General features: G+C 34.7%; 1 protein-coding gene across 3 annotated transcripts; it reads left to right on the top strand.

Moving 5' to 3' along the window:
- The first annotated feature begins 2620 nt into the window (after window positions 1-2620).
- Window positions 2621-18043, top strand: LOC110026216 (histone acetyltransferase HAC1-like). Of its 3 annotated transcripts, XM_020727081.1 has the most exons (18): window positions 2621-2910; window positions 3376-3463; window positions 3543-3739; window positions 7337-7451; window positions 8146-8449; window positions 8745-9233; window positions 9345-11053; window positions 11675-11971; window positions 12051-12329; window positions 13204-13332; window positions 13458-13658; window positions 13993-14135; window positions 14357-14669; window positions 15320-15459; window positions 15815-15893; window positions 15974-16366; window positions 17201-17418; window positions 17499-18043. In XM_020727081.1, exons 3-18 carry the CDS (start codon window positions 3552-3554, stop codon window positions 17611-17613), a joined length of 5112 nt encoding a protein of 1703 aa, XP_020582740.1. In that variant the 5' UTR covers window positions 2621-2910; window positions 3376-3463; window positions 3543-3551; the 3' UTR covers window positions 17614-18043. The 3 variants fall into 3 exon arrangements, with proteins under 3 accessions (XP_020582740.1, XP_020582738.1, XP_020582739.1); XM_020727079.1 differs by lacking the exon at window positions 3376-3463; XM_020727080.1 differs by having other exon boundaries at window positions 3376-3739.
- The last annotated feature ends 1881 nt before the right edge of the window (window positions 18044-19924 follow it).

The following is a 19924-nucleotide window of genomic DNA, read 5'->3' as shown; positions in this document are numbered from 1 at the left end:
GGTGTCAAATGCTCTGTGTTTCTTGAGATTGGGTTGTAGGTCACAATGGATCGTATGTTTTCTTAGAAATATGGTTACAACTATACTCAAGAATAATGTTTAATAGCTTGTTAGTTGCTGCTTTTGAATTTATTATTTCTCCGGCAAGTGTGTTTTCCACACGAGCTTATAAAATAATCCATGTATTGAGCCTTTAAGATTTCAACTTCCTGATTCAGTTGAGGAGAAACTCTAGTATTTTGAGAAGCATTGAGGAAGTGTTATTTGGAGTGAAGGTCGCCCCCTAGTTCAGGAATGATTCTTGAAGACTTGGATTTTGAATGAAATATGAGATGACTCCCCCACCAAAGTCGTGCCCGGGACTTTAATGTGAACTACCTTTTGAGACTTCAGTGAAGGTTTGCCCCCAGTCTGAAATAAGTTGTGAAAGACTTTGTGTTTGAATAGGATGAGAGAAGACAGCCCAACTACAATCATGCTCGAGACGTTGACGTGAAGGACTTTTCAAGACTGCAGTGAAAGTTGACCCCCACATCGAAGAATACTTTAGAAATAATGAAGATGAAAAGGAGATTCCTTCGTCAGTTGGATGATGTACATCATTAGGAATTGAAGTAGGGTCTCGACGTACTAGAGTTGAAGAAAGTGTCGAATGGTGCTTTGAATCTCATAGACAGAGTCAAATTGATGCGTGATAGAAGAGTCATGGTGTTAGAGTAATAAATTATTGTCTCAGCGTTGCACAAAAATTCAGCACACACTCGGATAAAAAAAATAACCAGTATATACACAGAAAGTTTTTACGTGAAAAACCCAGAAAGGGAAAATCCTACAGGAACTGGCCACTTATAAAGATTCATTATAAGTTGATAATTATAGAGAACCCTTGTCCCACAAGCAGGAAATGAGTATAAAGTTTTATGAATTACAACGTCGATGTGTGAAAGATCTCATCGTAAAAAAGACGAGGTGGCCGATAATGATCTGCGAGGACCAGAGAGTGGTGGGCGACGATAGTCAGCAGTTGTCGACAACAGATGTGGTGCTGGACTTCAGCTGCATCTTAAAGTTTCAAGCTCTTCCTCAAGCCCTTCTCTAAGCTTCAAGCTCTCCACTCTTCATGGGAGGGATGAGGCTCTATTTATAGAGTTCTGGGTGCAATTAATGCATGAACATAAACTTCTTTTATTGGATGACTCAGAGGGTTTCTCTCGATAAGACGATATTTGATGGACATTTGAGTGTCTTAACAGTGTCAGAATTGAGCCGTTTGGGCTTGTTGGATTCGTCTTGTCGAGACACTCGATTTGACTGTAAGCTCACCATATTCAAACATCTGTTTGCCCTCCTAAATTTGTTTGGGAAGCCACAAAAAAGTGGTTTAATGCTTGATGTGAGCTTGATTTGACTTGAATTAGACCAATTTTGATATCATTAGGTCCATCTGATTGAGTCGGTAAGTTTTGGCTATAGGTTTGTTGAAATCAAACTTCTGGGAGGATGATTTTTATCAAATTTTAAACGTTTTTTGCTCAAAAAGATGTATCGAGATCCATGTCATTCGTCAAGAGTCACGCTGAATGTTGGAAAATTGTTGATGGCATATCAAGGATAATCTTTTTTTTTTCCCTTAATAATTTTGAAAATCTCTAACTATAAGTCACTAAGATATTTATTTATTTTATTAATTTTTGTTCTATAAAATAGATGACCCTTGCAAACTTATAATAAATATATAGAAAAATGTGCTTTCTTTCTTTTATAAGTAGATATAGAACATACTATCAAATATATATAGTCTGTAAATATTTTAATAGACCTCAATATATCCACACATCTATGTAATCAATAGAGAGCATCTTATTGATCATATCTTCTTAGTCTTTCTAATAAGGAACAAGACAAATAAATAAAACTCCTAAAATTAATGTTATATTTTAAATTAATTTAATTTCATATGTGGGACTAAGGTTTAGCATAATATTTGCTAAAGATTAATTTTCCCAAAATTTCAATGCAAAACTCCATGATATTAATGCTAGCTTAGCATCTAATTTGTTAAGTAATTTAATTAAATAGTCAAATTTATATATAATTCAAATGAATAATTATATAATTTTTCTAATTAATCACTCAACATGGCCTATCAAATGAAATCATCAATGAATCCAATTGATTATTTTCCTCCTAGTAGTTATTATTCTATCAAATTAAGGAACCAACAAGGAGCTTTAAATAGCATATGTCAAAAAAATAAAAATAGAAATTATATATGTTTTAAAATAAAATAATAAAGTTATACGCTCTTTATTTTTTATTGTGGTAAAAGAATAAATTTGTTCATAAAAAATGTAAATACTACTCACAATTTTATGTAACTATAATTCAAAAATCAATAAAATAATTTTATTTATTATACATTTTTTCTCCTAAATATATATATTAAAACAGAATTTTCATTGTAAACATATTTAAAATTTAATCCCAATATCGATAAAATTATCAAAAAAATATAAAAAAATTGAAACTTTATGATTATATATCTAAACCGGAAAAGAAAAAAAAAATTGATCTTTAAATCCTTGGGGCAAAAAAAAAAAAAAAAGGCACGGGACCGAAATTTGCCTCAAAATAGAATTAGAACTGTGATCGAAAGGTCAAGAGGGAGAATTGGAATTCTGAATTCACGTATCGAGCTGGTACGTTAGGGCACGAATCTTTGTTCTTCCGAGAGAACGGTAAAGATTCAAGCTTGGGTTACTCTTTCCAATCCGACGAGCTCGTAAAGATCTGAAATTTGTTTGGGGCTTCGTCTCCCAGCCTTTCGTCGTCCCCATTGCCGATGAATTGATCCCGATCACCACTCTCTCGCCTTCAATCTCCATACGGTTCTCCGGCAAAATGCACCGAGTGAGTCTTTTTCGCCTTTCCTTATTTCTATTTCTTTCAATTGAATCGGCAATGAGGAAACAATTTTGAGCTCGCGTTAGTGGGACGTTGTTTTTTGGTTCCGTTGCTGTTATTCGGAAACCCTATTCAATCAATTCTTCCAGCTTCTGTATTCGCTCTATTGTTATTTGTTGCCAGCAGGCCGTGGGGTGCCTAGGGATTCGATGTGTGCGTGGAATTCGTGAAAATTTACGTTCTTTAATCCATTTTCGACGTCGCTGGTCGTAAATAATCAGTTTTTTATCGCGATTTTTCGGGTGAGAAATTTGGGTTGTTCCTCGAATTACTTCTGGATGCTAATTTGAATGAGTAGCATTTTTTAGCTTTCATCTTTATTCATCCAGCTTCAAAAGTTGTTATTTGATTGTGTTTGTATTCCTTCTGATTCTATTTTACGAACATGGATGCTTGTTATTGTTTTTGAAGATTCGTCGAAGAGATTCTGTCACTTGATAGGATGTGGCTTTGTGCTCTGCCCTAGCCACTTTGCTCAAGGAAAGCTTTGAATTTGGCAGTGACTTAAGAATTTCTCTGCGACTAAGCGAAGAATTATGAAGCCCGTGCTATGATTGATCTGGTTGTTTTGTTGATAGAAGAAGAAGATGAATGTGCCGACACATTTGGCCGGACAGATGGCCGGTCAATTGCCTAATCAGGTTGGGCAGCAGGTTTCGGGCCCATCCCAATTGGTAGTAAATTCAATGTCTTCCCAAATGCAGAGTATTGGCAATCATGCACATAAAATGGATCCTGAGGTGTTGATGAAGCGCGAGAGGATACAAGAGTATATGTAAGTTTAAGTCCGTGAAATTTGATTTTTACATCACTCACGTTTCTCTTCTTATGCAATAAATCATAATGTTGTTGGAACATTTTTGTTGCAAACTGTTATGTTCTCCAACGCATAGCACTCACGTTTCTCTGATCTCCAATGCTGTATATTGTACCTTGTTTGAAAATTGTATCTTGCTAATGATCCTTAGGTTAGTTAGGGGTTGGTTTGTTCTAAATATTTGGATATCAGAAGTATTTCAAATGAAGTGTAAACTGAATGTAATGTATTTGAAATCTAAAGAATATTCTATTTGCATTTGGTTGGAACTAATAAAAATAATAATTTAAATTAAAAAAAAATAGAAAATTTGAAGGAGGCTGCAACGGGATGGGAGAAGAGATTGCGATGGGAGCTTGTTGGGTTTGTTAGTGATAGGATAAATGGCTTGAGTAGGAGAAGATATTGTGATGTGAGCTCATTAGTACGGTTATTGGCACGATCATCAGTATGTGAAGGTGGGCATATAGTGATAAGAGCTCATTGGGGCTGGTGTTGATAGGATTTGCTACCTGCAAGGGAGACCGATTATGATGTATTCTAAAATTGCTTGAATTTGGAGATTTTAGAATATGTTAAGTTCAAACTAAGCAGCAAGTTTCAATTTCCTCCTAAAAATAATTTGTATTTATTCTTCAGCTAACCAAACACTAAAATTTTCAAAATTCATGATTTTAAATTAAGTACACTAAAAACCCCTTCAAATAAATAGCCCTTTAAGTATATTGTAATATTAACTATCTTGGCTATTTTATAATTGTTTAAGAAGTGCGGGGGATTATGGTGCACTAGGCTTACTCAACTATTATTTATAGATTCATATGAAACTTTTGAAAAGTTTTTTATAATGCGGTTTTAAGTTCATTTTCTAGTTTTCATAATTATGCCTAAAATAATTCTTGTTTAAGAAAATAACAAGTCTCAAAGTTGTAGGACACATTGCGTTTTCTGTCTATAAATTTAGTATTTATTTTTTCATGGTTGGTCTGTTATCCTATTTATGGGGCAATATATGCCACTTTATTGATCTATGCTGGACATTTGGTTTTCAAGTTGTTCTTTCCAAGGTTTGATAACTGCACAATTGGGTGTTAAAATATTTTTCATTTGTGAGGTGACACAGACATAAGCATCATACTAAAAAGTCGTGTAATGAAAAAAATGTTGTTGAACATTGAAGTGTGAAATAAAAAATAACATATTAACGAATTAAAAATTAATATATCAATATGCTAGCAAAGCATTAAGTTATGAATTGGACGAAATAAGCAGTGCCTTGCTAATATCCTAATATCAAATCATGAAATAAAAAAGGGTTGTACAAACTTCAAACTATAAAAGTAAGCTAAGATATTAAATTAAAATACTAAAATAAAGTAAAAAAAAATTCCAATTGTGCAAAACTAATATTTTTTTCATACTCAAATTTATCCTCCACTTGAAGCAAAAAACATTATCACCATAAAGATTATAATTTCTAAAGTGAAGGGATGCAATAATGGGTGTAGAGAAGATTGACGGTGGTGACAATAGGGAGTGTTGGCGGCGGTGGCATATGAAGAGAAGACCTATGGGTGAGAGGAATGAGGATGCATGATTTCTTTTGAGAGCCGCGTCAAGGGTTAAGTGGGATAATTATTTCGTTAATATCTGTAAAAAAAATAATAATAAAAAAGAAAACTTTCAGCCAAAATTGCAAATTGTGCATGCTTGCCTTGCAATAGGTGAGGCGAGGCATGAAGGCATGCCTTGACATATCCGGGGCATACACCGCACACTGGTATAATGAGGTGAAATCCTCATTGCGTTTTTTAGAGGAATAAAAAGTGTTGTACATTTGTCAACATTGTTTTCTACTAACTATAATGTTCAAGATGGTCATGGCCTTTAGATTAAGTTTGCTAACTATAAGGTTTTAGCTAGTTGTGGGAGCTCATAATCCATAATAATACGATACAATTTGTCTAATTACACTCCCTTTACTTTCATGGTCACCTAGTTGTTGAACATGCACCCGCTTAAACTGTAATTATGGTTATTGGTAGCTATTGTAATTATGTTTATAGCTTATGCTGTGGGTACAGATGTGCGAAACCTAATATCCCAACATATTGCATTAATTTCAATTGCTTTGTCACTTGTTAGAACTCTATTTCTCTGTCATTTGCATTGACATCCATAGTAAATCATTTGGAGTAAATGCATAGTAAGTAAAAGTGGTATTTCTGATGTGATATGAAAGATTTGAGTGCTATGCATGCGGATATGGAAGTTTAGGTGTTAGATATGTAAATACTAAATACATCATAATTGGGTGGTATGTATGTAAATGCAGTTTTTTTTTTTTTTCAAAATCTTGATTTTTATGCGCTTTTTATGTGGGGATGGAATGAAAACTTCAAAAGCATTCCTCATGTGAGGATGCGCTATTAGAAGGTTAGGCATGCAGGATTCCACCTGTCCTGTTGATGTCTGAAATTTTTAACATCGATTCTATATTTTTGAGGTTAAACATGTAACACAATTTTACTTTCTACTGAAAAATTGTCCAAGTTTTAGAAATGATCGTACTTCAAATCCTTAAGAGCAATCTTAACATTGTGGTGTGAGTACATGCTCTACTTAATTGTTGCCATGATATTCAAATTCATTATCCATAAAAACCACGATTTTCTCTTCAAACTTCAGCAATCCATTGGTTTCTCTCTTTTTTTTTTTTGGCTAATACTTTACTTTTTGGATTTCTTACATGCAAACCAGTTAATACTTATTTATTTACATATCTAACAACTAAACTTCAATTTTTGCATATATCCACCTTACCTATGCATAAAAATATGTATTTCACTTTTTAAAAGTTTAAAACAGTGGTGTTTTTGATGTGATAGAAAAGGTTTGGTTGGTATAAATGTAGAAGTAAAGTTTAGGTTCTAGATATGTAAATGCATAGGAATTGGATGGTATACATGTAAATGACCCGTTATTATTTGGGTTAAAGTTGTATATCATTTATAGAACTACAGCTTGTCAGTAGTTATGTGCGGTGCATACTTCAGTTCATTATTTCTATGATTACTTTTCAAGATGCTATTATCAGCCAAAAAAGTTTCTATTTATGAACAACAATCTTATTATATATTGTTTTAGTGGAAGATTTACATATATACCACTCAATTCCTATGTATTTACATGTCTAACCCCTAAACTTTTTTTTACATATATGCCGACTTAGATATGCATGAAAATGTGTTTTTCACTTTTGAAAAACTAAAATAGTAATATTTTTGACATGATATAAAAGATTTAAGCGGTATAAATATAAATAAATATAAAAATCAAATTTTAGTTGTTAGATATGTAAATACACATGAATTGGGTGATAGTTATGTAAATGTTTATAATGTCATCAACTTCAACTATTTTGTAACAGAATAGGCGTTCCACCTCGATCATGGTCAGCACTTGAATCCTTTTTATGGCATTTGTCTGTAGTGATACTACGATGTTATATCAACTTTTGTGTCTCTAATGGTAACTTTTTAAATCTGTTTTCAGCATGCAACTTCTTCAGCGCAGGACCATAAATCCAACAAATCCAGATGTTTTGCAAAAAATACCCGAAATTGCTAGACGCTTGGAAGATCGCATATATAAGGATATCCTTTTAAAGGTAATGTTGTGTTTATTTGTTTTTATCACTGATTACGATTTATGTAACTTTTATGGATTTTGATTCACTTCCATTTGGGCCTTTTCCATGCTTAAATATTTGGAAAATGTGCATACATACCACACAATTCTTATGCATTTACATATCTAACACCTAAAATTTTATTTTTACATTTAGAATACCTTGGTGTTAAAAACATTTGCGTAAAAATGTGTATGTTACTTTAAAAAATTAGTGATGGTGATATTTTTTGTGTATTTCATTTTTTTTTTATGTAAATATGAAAGTTTAAGCCTTTAGATATGTAAATATAAAAGAATTGCATTGTATATGTAAATGCCCCTGAATATTTTGTTCTTCTTTGTATAGTTTGTATTTTAAGTTCTTTTATGCTCTTAGAATCTTCATTGTACTGCTTATTTATTGAGAAATTTACACGCATAGCACTTTCGTGCTTTAAATCTATGCATGAAAATGTGTATTTTATTATTGAAAAGTGGTAATAGTACTATTTTTAATGCGATATTAAAGATTTGAATGCTATGTATGTAAATATGGAAGTTTAGGTGTGTGATATGTGAATACATAAGAATTGTGTGCCATGTAAATACTCCTAAATTTTCTTATTTTCTTAGAATCCTACTCGTTTATTTTTTATTAGTAACTCTTTAAGGGAACTATCTCAATCATGTAGGGAGAGGATTACATTAACATGCCACTGGCATCAGTCTATCAACGCTTGCAAGGAATAACTAAGAACTTTAATAGCAGCCAACAAGGCCATTTTATGCAGTCATCTTCTGTCAGTACGATGATACCGACGCCTGGCCTGACGAGCTATGGAAGCAATGGCCTTTCTGTATCTCAAGATAACACAGCGATATCCGCCGGTGGTTCGAATATGATAGCACAAACTGGAGTGAATATGGGGAATATTTTATCGAATACTAATAGACCCGTCAGCATGGGGCAAATTTCCTCATTCAATGCAACCACTGGTATAGTTTATTTTGATACGAGTGAAGTGTCAAAATGGTCCTCTGACTTTTTCCATAAGATTATTTTAGTCCCAAAGCCTATGAAAGGGTCAACTTCACCTGATTTTTTTAGTGGAGGCCAAATTAGCCGTGTATGGGAACTATTTCAGCTCATTAAAAAAGTCCGAGGACCAAATTGACACGTTTATAAATTATGTGAGGCTAAAATGACCCATTTCAGGGATTCAGATGACCATTTTGATAGTATCTTGTAGGCTTCTGCAATTACATAATTTTGATTTTTTATAAATTGCAGGAGCAATTCAAAATGGATATCCGCCGCAATCTGGAAATATGATCCATAATTCTGGTGGAAATGGTATAGTTTCATCTATGGGCATGATGAGACAATCAAGCATGATGATCCCAACTCCTGGATTAAATAACCCACAATCCATATCTATAACCTCCGAACCTTCCGGCGGGGGTGGATTTTCGAATGTGGATTCTCCTATGGTTTCACAGCAACAACAAAAGCAATATGATGGAAGCCAAAACAATCGTTTAATGAACGGCGTAGGAACAGGAATCGGTGTAAGGTCGAACTTACAGCAAAAGGTTCCTCCATATAGTTTACCCAATGCCGTCACGAATGGAGGTATGGGTGGTTTAGTCGCGACCAACGTGCACCACATGAACAGACCTACAGCTTCCGACGGTTACCTCGGTGCTGTTTCTTATGGAGGCTCTCCAAAATCTTTGCCACAACACTTTGATAAGCAACAACATCAGTCTTTAATGACCGGCAAGTCTCCTTTTTTTGCTGTCACCTTTTTTTGGCAATTAAGTTCTGTGAGCTTTCTTTCTGTTTTAGTTCACATATCATAACTGTTTTTCGCTGCTTCTTATCGTGCAGCATCAGTGTCACAGCATATGTTACCTTTGGCAGGTGATCTCTCTGGATCCGGAAACATAAATGGCTGTGGTTCAGCCGCCCTATCTACAGCGAACAGTCAAAATCCCAACTTGAATTCTAGGTTGAGAAGTAATCATGGAATGATTGGTCAACCAAGTTTGACGGCGATGCAACATGCTCCGCCGCTGAGGCCTCAAATGCCCGATAATTCACATAGTACGAATTTTCAAACGACACATTCTGCACGAGAACAACTTCTACAATCACAACATCCGATTCAAAGTTTTCAGCATCAACCTGTTCCGAACCAAAGATATCAATATAATGCGCAGCACCAACAGCAACTTATCGCAAATGCAAGTAACGTGAGACACTTTTCGATGCCTTCGAACTTTTCGGGACAAATGATACCCAAAGATGCAAGTGAAGCAACTAGCGAATCTTTACTTCCGCATGTCGATGAACAATTTCAAAATGAGTATCAGAATAATCTTCCATCCGGAAACTTATTGAAAGGAGCTCAATTGGTTAGTCAGATTCAGGGCCCTCACAATGTTCAGGCTTTGACTAAGCAGGTTTCACAGAAGGTTTGGGAAGTCGACCAACGGAACACCGAATCACAGAACGAGCTTAGTTGTCTTTTTGTGAAATCACAATCTGAAGTAATTTCCAAGGAAAATTGGTATCAATCCAATGCCAAAGAGAAACTTTCTTTCGAGCAGAATATACAGAAGGAGTTTCACCAGAGAATGGAAGGAAAAAACGAAGCACAACCACTTGAAACCTCTCCTGACGCCCGTGCTTTCGTTGCACATTCTGCCACGCCGGAGTTGTCGAATAAAACTCTTCGTGTCTCAAATATGGAGCAAGATTATTATAAGCAAAGGAAGTGGCTATTACTCCTCCTCCATTCTCGTAAGTGCCCGTCTTTGAAAGGACAATGCAAAGAAGTCAACTGCATTAAGGTTCAACAACTATGGATGCATATCGATTCATGCAACTCGAATGGATGCTTGTTTCCTCGCTGTTCTCAGTCAAAAAAACTTTTCAACCATTTTATAAATTGTAAAGTGGCAGAGTGCCCTGTATGTGTTCCCGTGCAGCAATTTATAGCATCTATCAAAGCACGCAATAATACCCACAAGATGAACGGTACATGGAAGAATGCCACATCCCCGAGCATCGATAAGGTAATGAGCAAAGCTGGTTTTTCACCTTGCGATACATCCGATTCACAACCTCCGTCGAAACGCCTAAAAGTTCAGAATGCGCCTTCTTTCGTACCCAAGATTGAAGAAACTTTTATTTCCACTCCCGCAAATCAAATCAGTATGCCTAACGAGGCTGCTTTGACTTGTAAAATGGAGGTATTTGAAGCGAAGATGGATACATCGGTAGACGGGTGGTGTCCAATACCGGATATGAAACTTGATGTTACGTCGAACAGTGTAATTCCTGCAAAAGGTGTTGTGGAGCCTAGTTCTACGAAGGAATCAGAGGCTTTTAACAAGATGGAAATACAGGTGGTAGATAAAGATACTTCACAAGCTAAGATGGAAACAAATCAAGAAGTGAGCATAGCTCCGACTGATCCTGCTGCAGCGAGTAAGCCTGGGAAACCGAAGATAAAAGGAGTTTCAATGACTGAACTTTTCAGTATAGAGCAAGTCAGAGATCACATCATTAGTCTGAGGCAATGGATTGGGCAGGTTAGATAATCAGGCATTTTGGATACCTCTCTCTTGTCTTTTTTCTCATGTGTGACAATATTCTACAAAAGAAGAAAGTATCAAAATGGTTCTTGACTCTTTCCTTGGGATTATTTTGGTCATAGATTTTATAAAAGTGTTAATTTAGTCTTCCGACTCTTTTAATAGGGCTAAAATAGCTATTTTAGCCCATATTAGGACCATTTGGACTAATTTTACACTTTTATTGACCATGAGACAAAATGACACCATGTAAAAAGTCAAGGGAGCATCTTGGCACTTTACTTTCCTACAATATATGGGGTGCTTCATATAACTTTAAATTTATTAAGAGCTTTAGTATCACTGATAGGTGTTGTTTGAGTGAAGTGCAATCTGAATATGCGTTTTTTGCTAGCAAACGACCTTTCTAACATATTGATTTTCTATTAGTGATGTATATTAGGAAATTAGATGAAACCAAGAATCTAGTAGATTTGAATAAAACTATCACATTTATGATCTAATTATAAAATAGAGAGAGAGAAGTAAGAAAGAATCTAGCCTTCCTCGCACTTGAATTAGGGAATTACTTGTCCTCTGTTGATAAATTGAAATATTAAAAATAGCATTTGTTTGCAGAGCAAAGCCAAGGCAGAAAAGAATCAAGCCATGGAGCGCTCGATGAGCGAAAACTCATGTCAATTGTGCGCCGTGGAGAAGCTCACCTTTGAACCCCCTCCTATATACTGTACACTATGTGGCACTCGTATTAAGCGAAATGCAATGTATTATACCATAGGGAACAGCGACACGCGTCACTACTTTTGCATTCCATGCTACAATGATGCTCGATGCGACACCATCGAAGCGGAGGGGTCTGCCTTCCCAAAGTCAAGGATGGAGAAAAAGAAAAATGATGAAGAAACTGAGGAATGGGTAAATCTTCTCCCTTTTCTCATTGTATTTCTCCTCGCCTTCGCATCGCTCTATGCTGATAGGTTTTTTCGTGTCGCAGTGGGTTCAATGTGACAAGTGTGAGGCATGGCAGCATCAAATTTGTGCTCTTTTTAATGGTCGAAGGAATGAGGGCGGACAAGCGGAGTACACTTGTCCTAATTGCTACATGGAGGAGATTGAAAAAGGCGAACGGAAGCCTCTGCCTCAGAATACGGTGCTCGGCGCTAAAGATTTACCGAGAAGTATTCTTAGTGACCACATCGAACAACGTCTCTTCAAAAGGCTGAAGCATGAGAGACAAGAGAGAGCGAGGCAGCTTGGAAGAAGTTATGATGAGGTAATATTTTTAGTTGTAATATTTGTAAATTCTATTAAAATAAGTGTTTTAAATGTTGGGCATATTATCTCATTTTTTTTAGTTTATTTACAGAGTGAAAGGCCTGATGCTTTTCGTAAGATCTGTATTGTGAATGAAGCTTGTAAAATCTGTTGGAATTTTTTTAATTATAGTTTCATGGACTTCTCAGGCGACTTTAGCTTGTGGACTTCTGGGCTGGTCTTAATTTGCAATTAAGTTCAAAATTGCATTGTCACAGAAAACAATAGATATTTTTGTAATTTATGCATCTTTTTCCTCAACTTGTGGATGATTTTATTTTTATTTTTATGTTTTCTGTTATTCTGATGCTTTATATAGAAAGTATGCACTTGCGAATTAACCTACGTACTACTCAATTCTTTTGTCTTTACATATCTAACACCTAAGTTTTATTTTTTACATATATATACCAGCTTATTCATGAAAAGGAGTATTGCACTTTTTAAAAGTTAAAATGGTGATTTTTTTTGTTGTGGAAAAACTAGGGTTTAGATAGGTTATACATAGGAATTGGATGGTATTGTATGTAAATTCCTGTAAAAAAATGGGAGATTTACATACATACCACAAAATTTTTATGTGTTTACATATCTAGCGTCTAAACATTCATATTTACATTTATAGTACTTTGACCTATGCATGAAAAGGTATATTTCACTTCTAAAAAATAAGCAAAAGTGGTATATTTGATATGACGTTAAAGATTTGGATGCTATGTTTGTAAATATGGAAGTTTAGGTGTTGAATATGTAAATACATGAATTGAGTGGTGTGTATCATTTATGTAAATCATATTTGTAAACCTGAATTTATTTTATCTGCTTACATTCAGGTACCAGGAGCAGAATCGCTTGTTGTGAGGGTCGTTTCATCAGTCGACAAAAAATTGGAAGTCAAGCAGCGGTTTTTAGAGATTTTCCAGGAAGAAAATTACCCAACAGAGTTTCCATATAAGTCAAAGGTAAAGAAAATTTCTCACATTATCATTTAGCTCAGGCGGATATGTAATTGCCTTTTTTCGTCCTTAATAACGGGTAGAATTGCATAATAAATTCTTCTTTTGAACTCATCAATTTTTTATTGCAGGTTGTATTACTGTTTCAGAAGATAGAGGGCGTAGAAGTGTGCCTTTTTGGCATGTATGTCCAGGAATTTGGTTCAGAATGTAGTTACCCCAACCAGAGGCGTGTTTACCTTTCTTATTTGGATTCAGTGAAATACTTCAGACCCGAAATTAAAACCGTTACCGGCGAAGCTTTGCGGACTTTTGTATATCACGAAATTCTGGTACAATTTTTTTCCTCTGCATGATTATTTTTTTTTCTTTCGGGACATTTACATACGCAGCACGCAGTTATCATGTATTTACATATCTCACACCTAAGCTTTCATATTTACACACGTAACACTTCAATCTTTAGTATCACATCAAAAATAGGTCTATTATGGCTTTTTAAAAATGAAATCCACATTTTAATACATAGGTTTAAAGCACCAAAGTGATATGTATGTAAATATGAAAGTTAGGTGTGAAATATGTAAATACATGAGAATTGTATGCTATGCATGTATATATCCCCAGGTTGTTCTTTTCTAAAATGTTTTGGCTAGATTTTTGCAGATAGGATATCTGGAGTACTGTAAAAAGCGCGGTTTCACGAGCTGCTACATTTGGGCCTGTCCTCCCCTGAAAGGCGAAGATTATATCCTGTATTGCCACCCTGAGATTCAGAAGACACCAAAATCTGACAAATTGAGGGAATGGTGAGTGTTAGATTTAATGTCTAACGCCAAAACTTCAATTTTTACGTATATATGCCACTATATCCATGCATGAAAGATGTTTTCTTTTGATGTGATATTAAAGATTTGTGTGGTATAAATGTAAAGAGTGAAATTTAGGTGTTTGATATGCAAAAACATGAGAATTGGGTGGCATGTATGTAAAAGTTTTCTTGATTTTATTGATCTTTTCTTTTTTTCAGGTACTTGTCGATGCTTCGGAAAGCTAACAAGGAAGCTGTTGTTGTCGGCCTCACTAATTTATTCGACCATTTCTTCGTATCTACTGGAGAATGCAAGGCGAAGGTTACAGCGGCACGGTTGCCATATTTCGATGGCGATTATTGGCCTGGCGCGGCGGAGGACATGATTTATCAGCTTCGTCAAGAAGAAGATGGGAGAAAGCAGCAGAAGAAAGGAAAGACGAAGATGACATTGACGAAAAGGGCTTTAAAAGCCGCCGGTCATACTGATCTTGCTTGTAATGCGTCGAAAGATGCTCTATTGATGCAAAAGGTGTTATTTTTGTTGGCCTAGTAGAAGTCTATTTTCTATTTATTTTTTTTATATGAAGATTTACATACATGCCTCTCGATTCCCATATATTTACATAACTAATACCTAAACTTCAATATTTACATATATGTGTCCTTTGCATGAAAAGGTATATCTCACTTTCTAAACGTTAAAATCATGGTATTTTTTATATAATATGAAAGATTCGGGTGGTATAAATGTAAATGCAAAGTTTAGGTGTTAGATATATAAATAAATTGGAAATGGGTGGTACGTATTTAAGTGAGCTTGAGGCTACATTTTGCTGAGATATTCAAGTTTGTCCAATCGATCAATGTTTTTTTGCTGGTAGCTCTTTTGCTTCAGCGGCATTTACATACAGGCCCACCTAATTCCTATGTATTTACATGTTTAGCACCTAAATTTTGCTTTTTTACATTTATCACACTCAAATCTTTCATTTCACATAAAAAATACCACTATTTTAAATTTTAAAAAAATGAAATACACCTTTTCATGCATAGGTAATGTGACATATATGTAAATATTGAAATTTAGCTGTTTACATTTGTAAATATATAAGAATTGTTTCATCAAGCTTTTAAACTAATGTTTTTTTGTTTGTTCTGATTTTACTTGTAATTGCGCAGCTTGGGGAAACAATCTCTCCCATGAAAGAGGATTTTATCATGGTTCATCTGCAACATGCATGCACCCACTGCTGTATTTTAATGGTATCAGGAAATCGTTGGGTTTGCCATATTTGCAAACATTTTCAGATTTGTGATAAGTAAGTTCCTTCTTTCTTTGATATTTGCATATCTAACATTCCACACAATTCTTATATATTTACGTATCTAACATCTAATTTTGATATTTACATGCATACAGTCAAATCTGTAACATCACATCAAAAATATCACCATCACTAACTTTTTAAAGGTGAAATACACCTTTTCATGCATCTGTTCATAGCATCGAAGTGTTATAAATGTAAATATCAAACTTAGGTATAAGATATGCAAATACATAAGAATTGTGTGGTATGTTATGTAAATTTCCCTATCATAATATGAGAAGAACCACATAGTATATGATATTATCATAAAATGAATTCATCTAACAAAACATAATTGTTCTTCCAGATGTTATGATGCTGAACAAAAACTTGAAGATAGAGAGAGGCATCCAATCAATAGCCGCGAGAGGCATGATCTATTCCCTGTAAGTTTTCACTCACTCATCTTTTCTTCCAAGTCTTCAACCATTTGGTGATATCAACATTTACATAACCAATCGAGCAGATTGAAATCACCGACGTAGCTGCTGACACGAAAGACAAGGATGAGATCGTCGAGAGTGAGTTTTTCGACACTCGGCAGGCGTTCCTAAGTCTCTGTCAAGGCAACCATTACCAGTATGACACGTTGCGTCGAGCGAAGCATTCATCGATGATGGTCTTATATCACCTGCATAATCCGACGGCACCCGCGTTCGTGACGACGTGCAATGTGTGCCATCACGATGTTGAAAGTGGTCAGGGTTGGCGTTGCGAGGTTTGCCCGGATTTCGATGTGTGCAATGCTTGTTATATGAGAGAAGGCGGTATCGACCATCCTCATAAGATGACTAATCATCCTTCGAATGCGGATCGCGACGCGCAAAGTCAAGAAGCCAGACAAAAACGCGTCCTGCAGGTGCCGGATATTTTTTTTCCCCTTTTCACAAAACTTTTACTTAGTTATTTTAGATTAATTCTTAGATTCTGGTGATTTTTTAAGTCATTATTGGCACCAATAAATTATCTTTTGTGAATGAAACTTTAATTATATATTTGTTGAGAGAGTCTTTTATAAATATTTCAGATTTAGATTTGATACATAATTAATGAAGAAATAGTACCTCATCCTCTGAATACATACATACAAACATATACATACATACATACATATATATATATACCATGAAACATATATATATATATATATATATAACTATTTATATTTTAAAAATTTAAGTTTAGGTGTTAGATATGTAAATATATAAGAATGGAATGGTATACATGTAAATCTTCCTTATTGTAAATATGACTAGGCTAGAGTTGCTACTTTTGTTGGCATTAGTAGCATTGAATACATATTTATTTGATTTCTCGGTGCTGTCTTTAGATGTTTGATGGCTTAATGTCACATATCAGATTTCCTAATATTTTTCTACTTCTTTTCTTTTATTTTTTTTTGGAAGATTTACATACATGCCACACAATTCTTATGTATTTACATATCTAACTCTTAAACTTTGATATTTACGTTAAGACCACTTTATCAATGTGTGTATCTCTTCTAAAAGGTTAGTAATAGTGATATTTATGATGTGATATGAAAAATTTGAGTATTAGAAATGTAAGAGTCAAGGTTCAGGTATTCGATATATGAATTCATAAGAATTGTGGTATGTATGTAAAGGCCCCCCTTTTGCTTTTTTTCTGGAATAGTTGAACAATTTTCTTATGCAATTTTTGTTTACTGCAGCTCCGGAAAATGCTCGAACTGCTGGTTCATGCTTCGCAATGCCGTTATCCGCACTGCCAATACCCGAACTGCCGCCGAGTCAAGGGACTTTTTCGTCATGGCATCCAATGCAAAATTCGTGCTTCCGGTGGCTGCGTCCTCTGCAAAAGAATGTGGTATTTGTTACAACTCCATGCTCGAGCCTGCAAAGAGTCGGAGTGCATTGTTCCGCGTTGCAAGTGAGTTTACACGAGTTTCACTTTCGTCTTGCTTTTAATTTGAACTCGGTGCTTAATCGATGCTTCTGCTGTACATCCAGGGATTTGAAGGAGCATCTTAGGAGATTGCAACAGCAGTCTGAGTCCCGTCGGAGGGCCGCTGTGATGGAGATGATGAGACAGAGAGCAGCTGAGCTGCAAGGAGGAGACAACTAATTGTACAGTTTGCTGTTTTATAGTATAAAAATACAGAAAAGGATCTGCTTTAAGCTTTCTCGTCGCAAAGATTGGTTTTTTTCGACCAGTTTTCGCAGATTTCGCATGAAAGCAGCGAACTTCATCGCATCAGGTATTTTTGTTGATCTAACACGATTCTCTGCTAACCTAACCTTTGCTCAGCAAAACAGTCTGAAGGAAAACAATGCTCTCATCCCGCTTAACTCAGCTCAACTCAGCTTGTTCAGATCGAGATTCATAACTGAGTTCTGAAACTTTACTTTGATAGAAGAAGGTTAGGATTAAACGGATCAAACCGTTGCGGGTATGGTTGCAATTCTTTCATTTATCATGCGTTGCATTGCTGCCCATGTTTTGGGTGGCATTTGTATTATAGAATTCTGTTATTTTCATTTTTTTTTTTCTGTTTTAGTAGCTGTTTTAGTAGGAAGTGTTGTTGAGTGTTGTTGTTCTAAAGTTCATTTTTGTTTGATGTTCTGTTCTTTCTTTCTTCTCTCTTGTGCGGTTTGGTGCTCTCTTTACTGCTGGGAAGAAGAGTTCGGGGACAGTCTCAATAATTATTGCTGTCCCCTTTTTTTGTAGAATGCTGTGTTTATTTAAAGATGAAATAAGCAGAGCCTGTTTCCTTCAGTATTTATGTTGCTTTGATTTTTTTTTATTTTATTATAGGGAAATTTACATACATACCACCAAATTCTTATGTATTTACACTTCTAACATGAAAATGTGTATTTCACTCTTCAAAAGATAGTGATGATAATGTTATTGATTTGATGTTTAAAAGTTTGAGCGATGTGTGTAAATATGAATGTTTAGGTGTTGGATATGTAAATACATAAGAGTTTTATGATATGTTTGTTGTGTCCCTTTTATCATAATACTAATTATGTTGTTTTCAGCATCTCTCTCTCTCTTTCTCTCTCTCTATGTTTGTTGTGTCCCTTGGCATAAGAAGATATTTAATAGAAAGCCAAATAATTACATTGTACATATAAAGGCTTGGAATAACTTGGGGTATAAGTGCCAAAATATTCCCTTAATTATTTACATGTGGCCTTTTTAGTCAGAGACTAAATTGGTCCCTAATTTAATAAATTGAGCCTTTAATAGTCCTCAATGGGAACTATTTTAGCCCAAGTTTGAAGAGTTTGGGATGAATTTGATGCTTCTATAAATTCAGGGAGTAAAATTGCTTCCTATAATTAGTTTGGGATTATTTTGACACCTTACTTGTTAGTATTTATAATTTTGGCATTTATTTTAAATCTTAGCTAAATTTATCAAAATAACTTTAAAAAATATAAACAAACATGAGGGATTTAGTTTTAAAGAGCTTGAATATTTTAAGAGAATCATTTTCAACGCTCAACATGAACATTGTCAATAATCACTATCATTCAATTGTTATTGCTTAACTGGTTTAATACATCATCGATCGACTCACACAGTTTGCCCATTGTTTGACTAGCATTGCCTTGTCGCGACAATTTATCTGACTTTGCCCAACCATTGTAGCTTGTCTATTTTCAATGTACAATCATTACCCTGATATGTTGCCATAGTATGTTAATCGAGTTTGCATTAAATACTTTTTACGTCAACCTCTAAAGCCATGCTTACTATCATTGCTCGTTGACAACTGCATGACTATCATCGCTACGGCTTTTTTAATGAATGAATCAAATAGGGGCAACTTAACAAGTTGGACATGAGTTGTTCACGAACAACAGGCTTTTTTAAACAGCCCCGCTCCTAGCTAACTCCTATCTATTTTTCATATTATTACATTATATCATGTTACGTATAAGTGATGTCATAACATGCCACTTATGTGAATTTCTAATACTTTTTATTAAATTTCATCACTTTAATATTAACCATATAAAAAAATATTCATTAAAATTTGTGATATTATGCTAATGAAATTACTTTCAATTTTAAAAGTTAAAATGTTTACATACATGGTGCTTTACTTAAGCATAAAAATGTGTATTTTAAATTTTAAAAGTTAAAATTAAGACTTTTTGTGATGCGAGAAAATTGGGTGGCAAGAATGTAAAATATGAAGTTTGGATTTTATGTCAATGTATAATGTTGAATCAAAATTTGTTCTTGAATCACATCAAATGAATAGCCTGTTAAACAAGAGATAGAGAAAGAGAGAAATGCATAATGAACAATAATTTATGAGGTGTGTGTCTACCCTTTTATTCATAGAATGATATCTTATTTATAGAGAAAAGATGTATAATATGTGAATTTACATTTATACCCATGCTTTAGTGAGGAA

Source organism: Phalaenopsis equestris, unplaced genomic scaffold (assembly GCF_001263595.1).
Source record: "Phalaenopsis equestris unplaced genomic scaffold, ASM126359v1 Scaffold000359, whole genome shotgun sequence".
Taxonomy (NCBI): domain Eukaryota; kingdom Viridiplantae; phylum Streptophyta; class Magnoliopsida; order Asparagales; family Orchidaceae; genus Phalaenopsis; species Phalaenopsis equestris.
The sequence above is the reverse complement of the archived record's forward strand: the minus strand, read 5'-3'. Positions and strand labels throughout refer to the sequence as shown.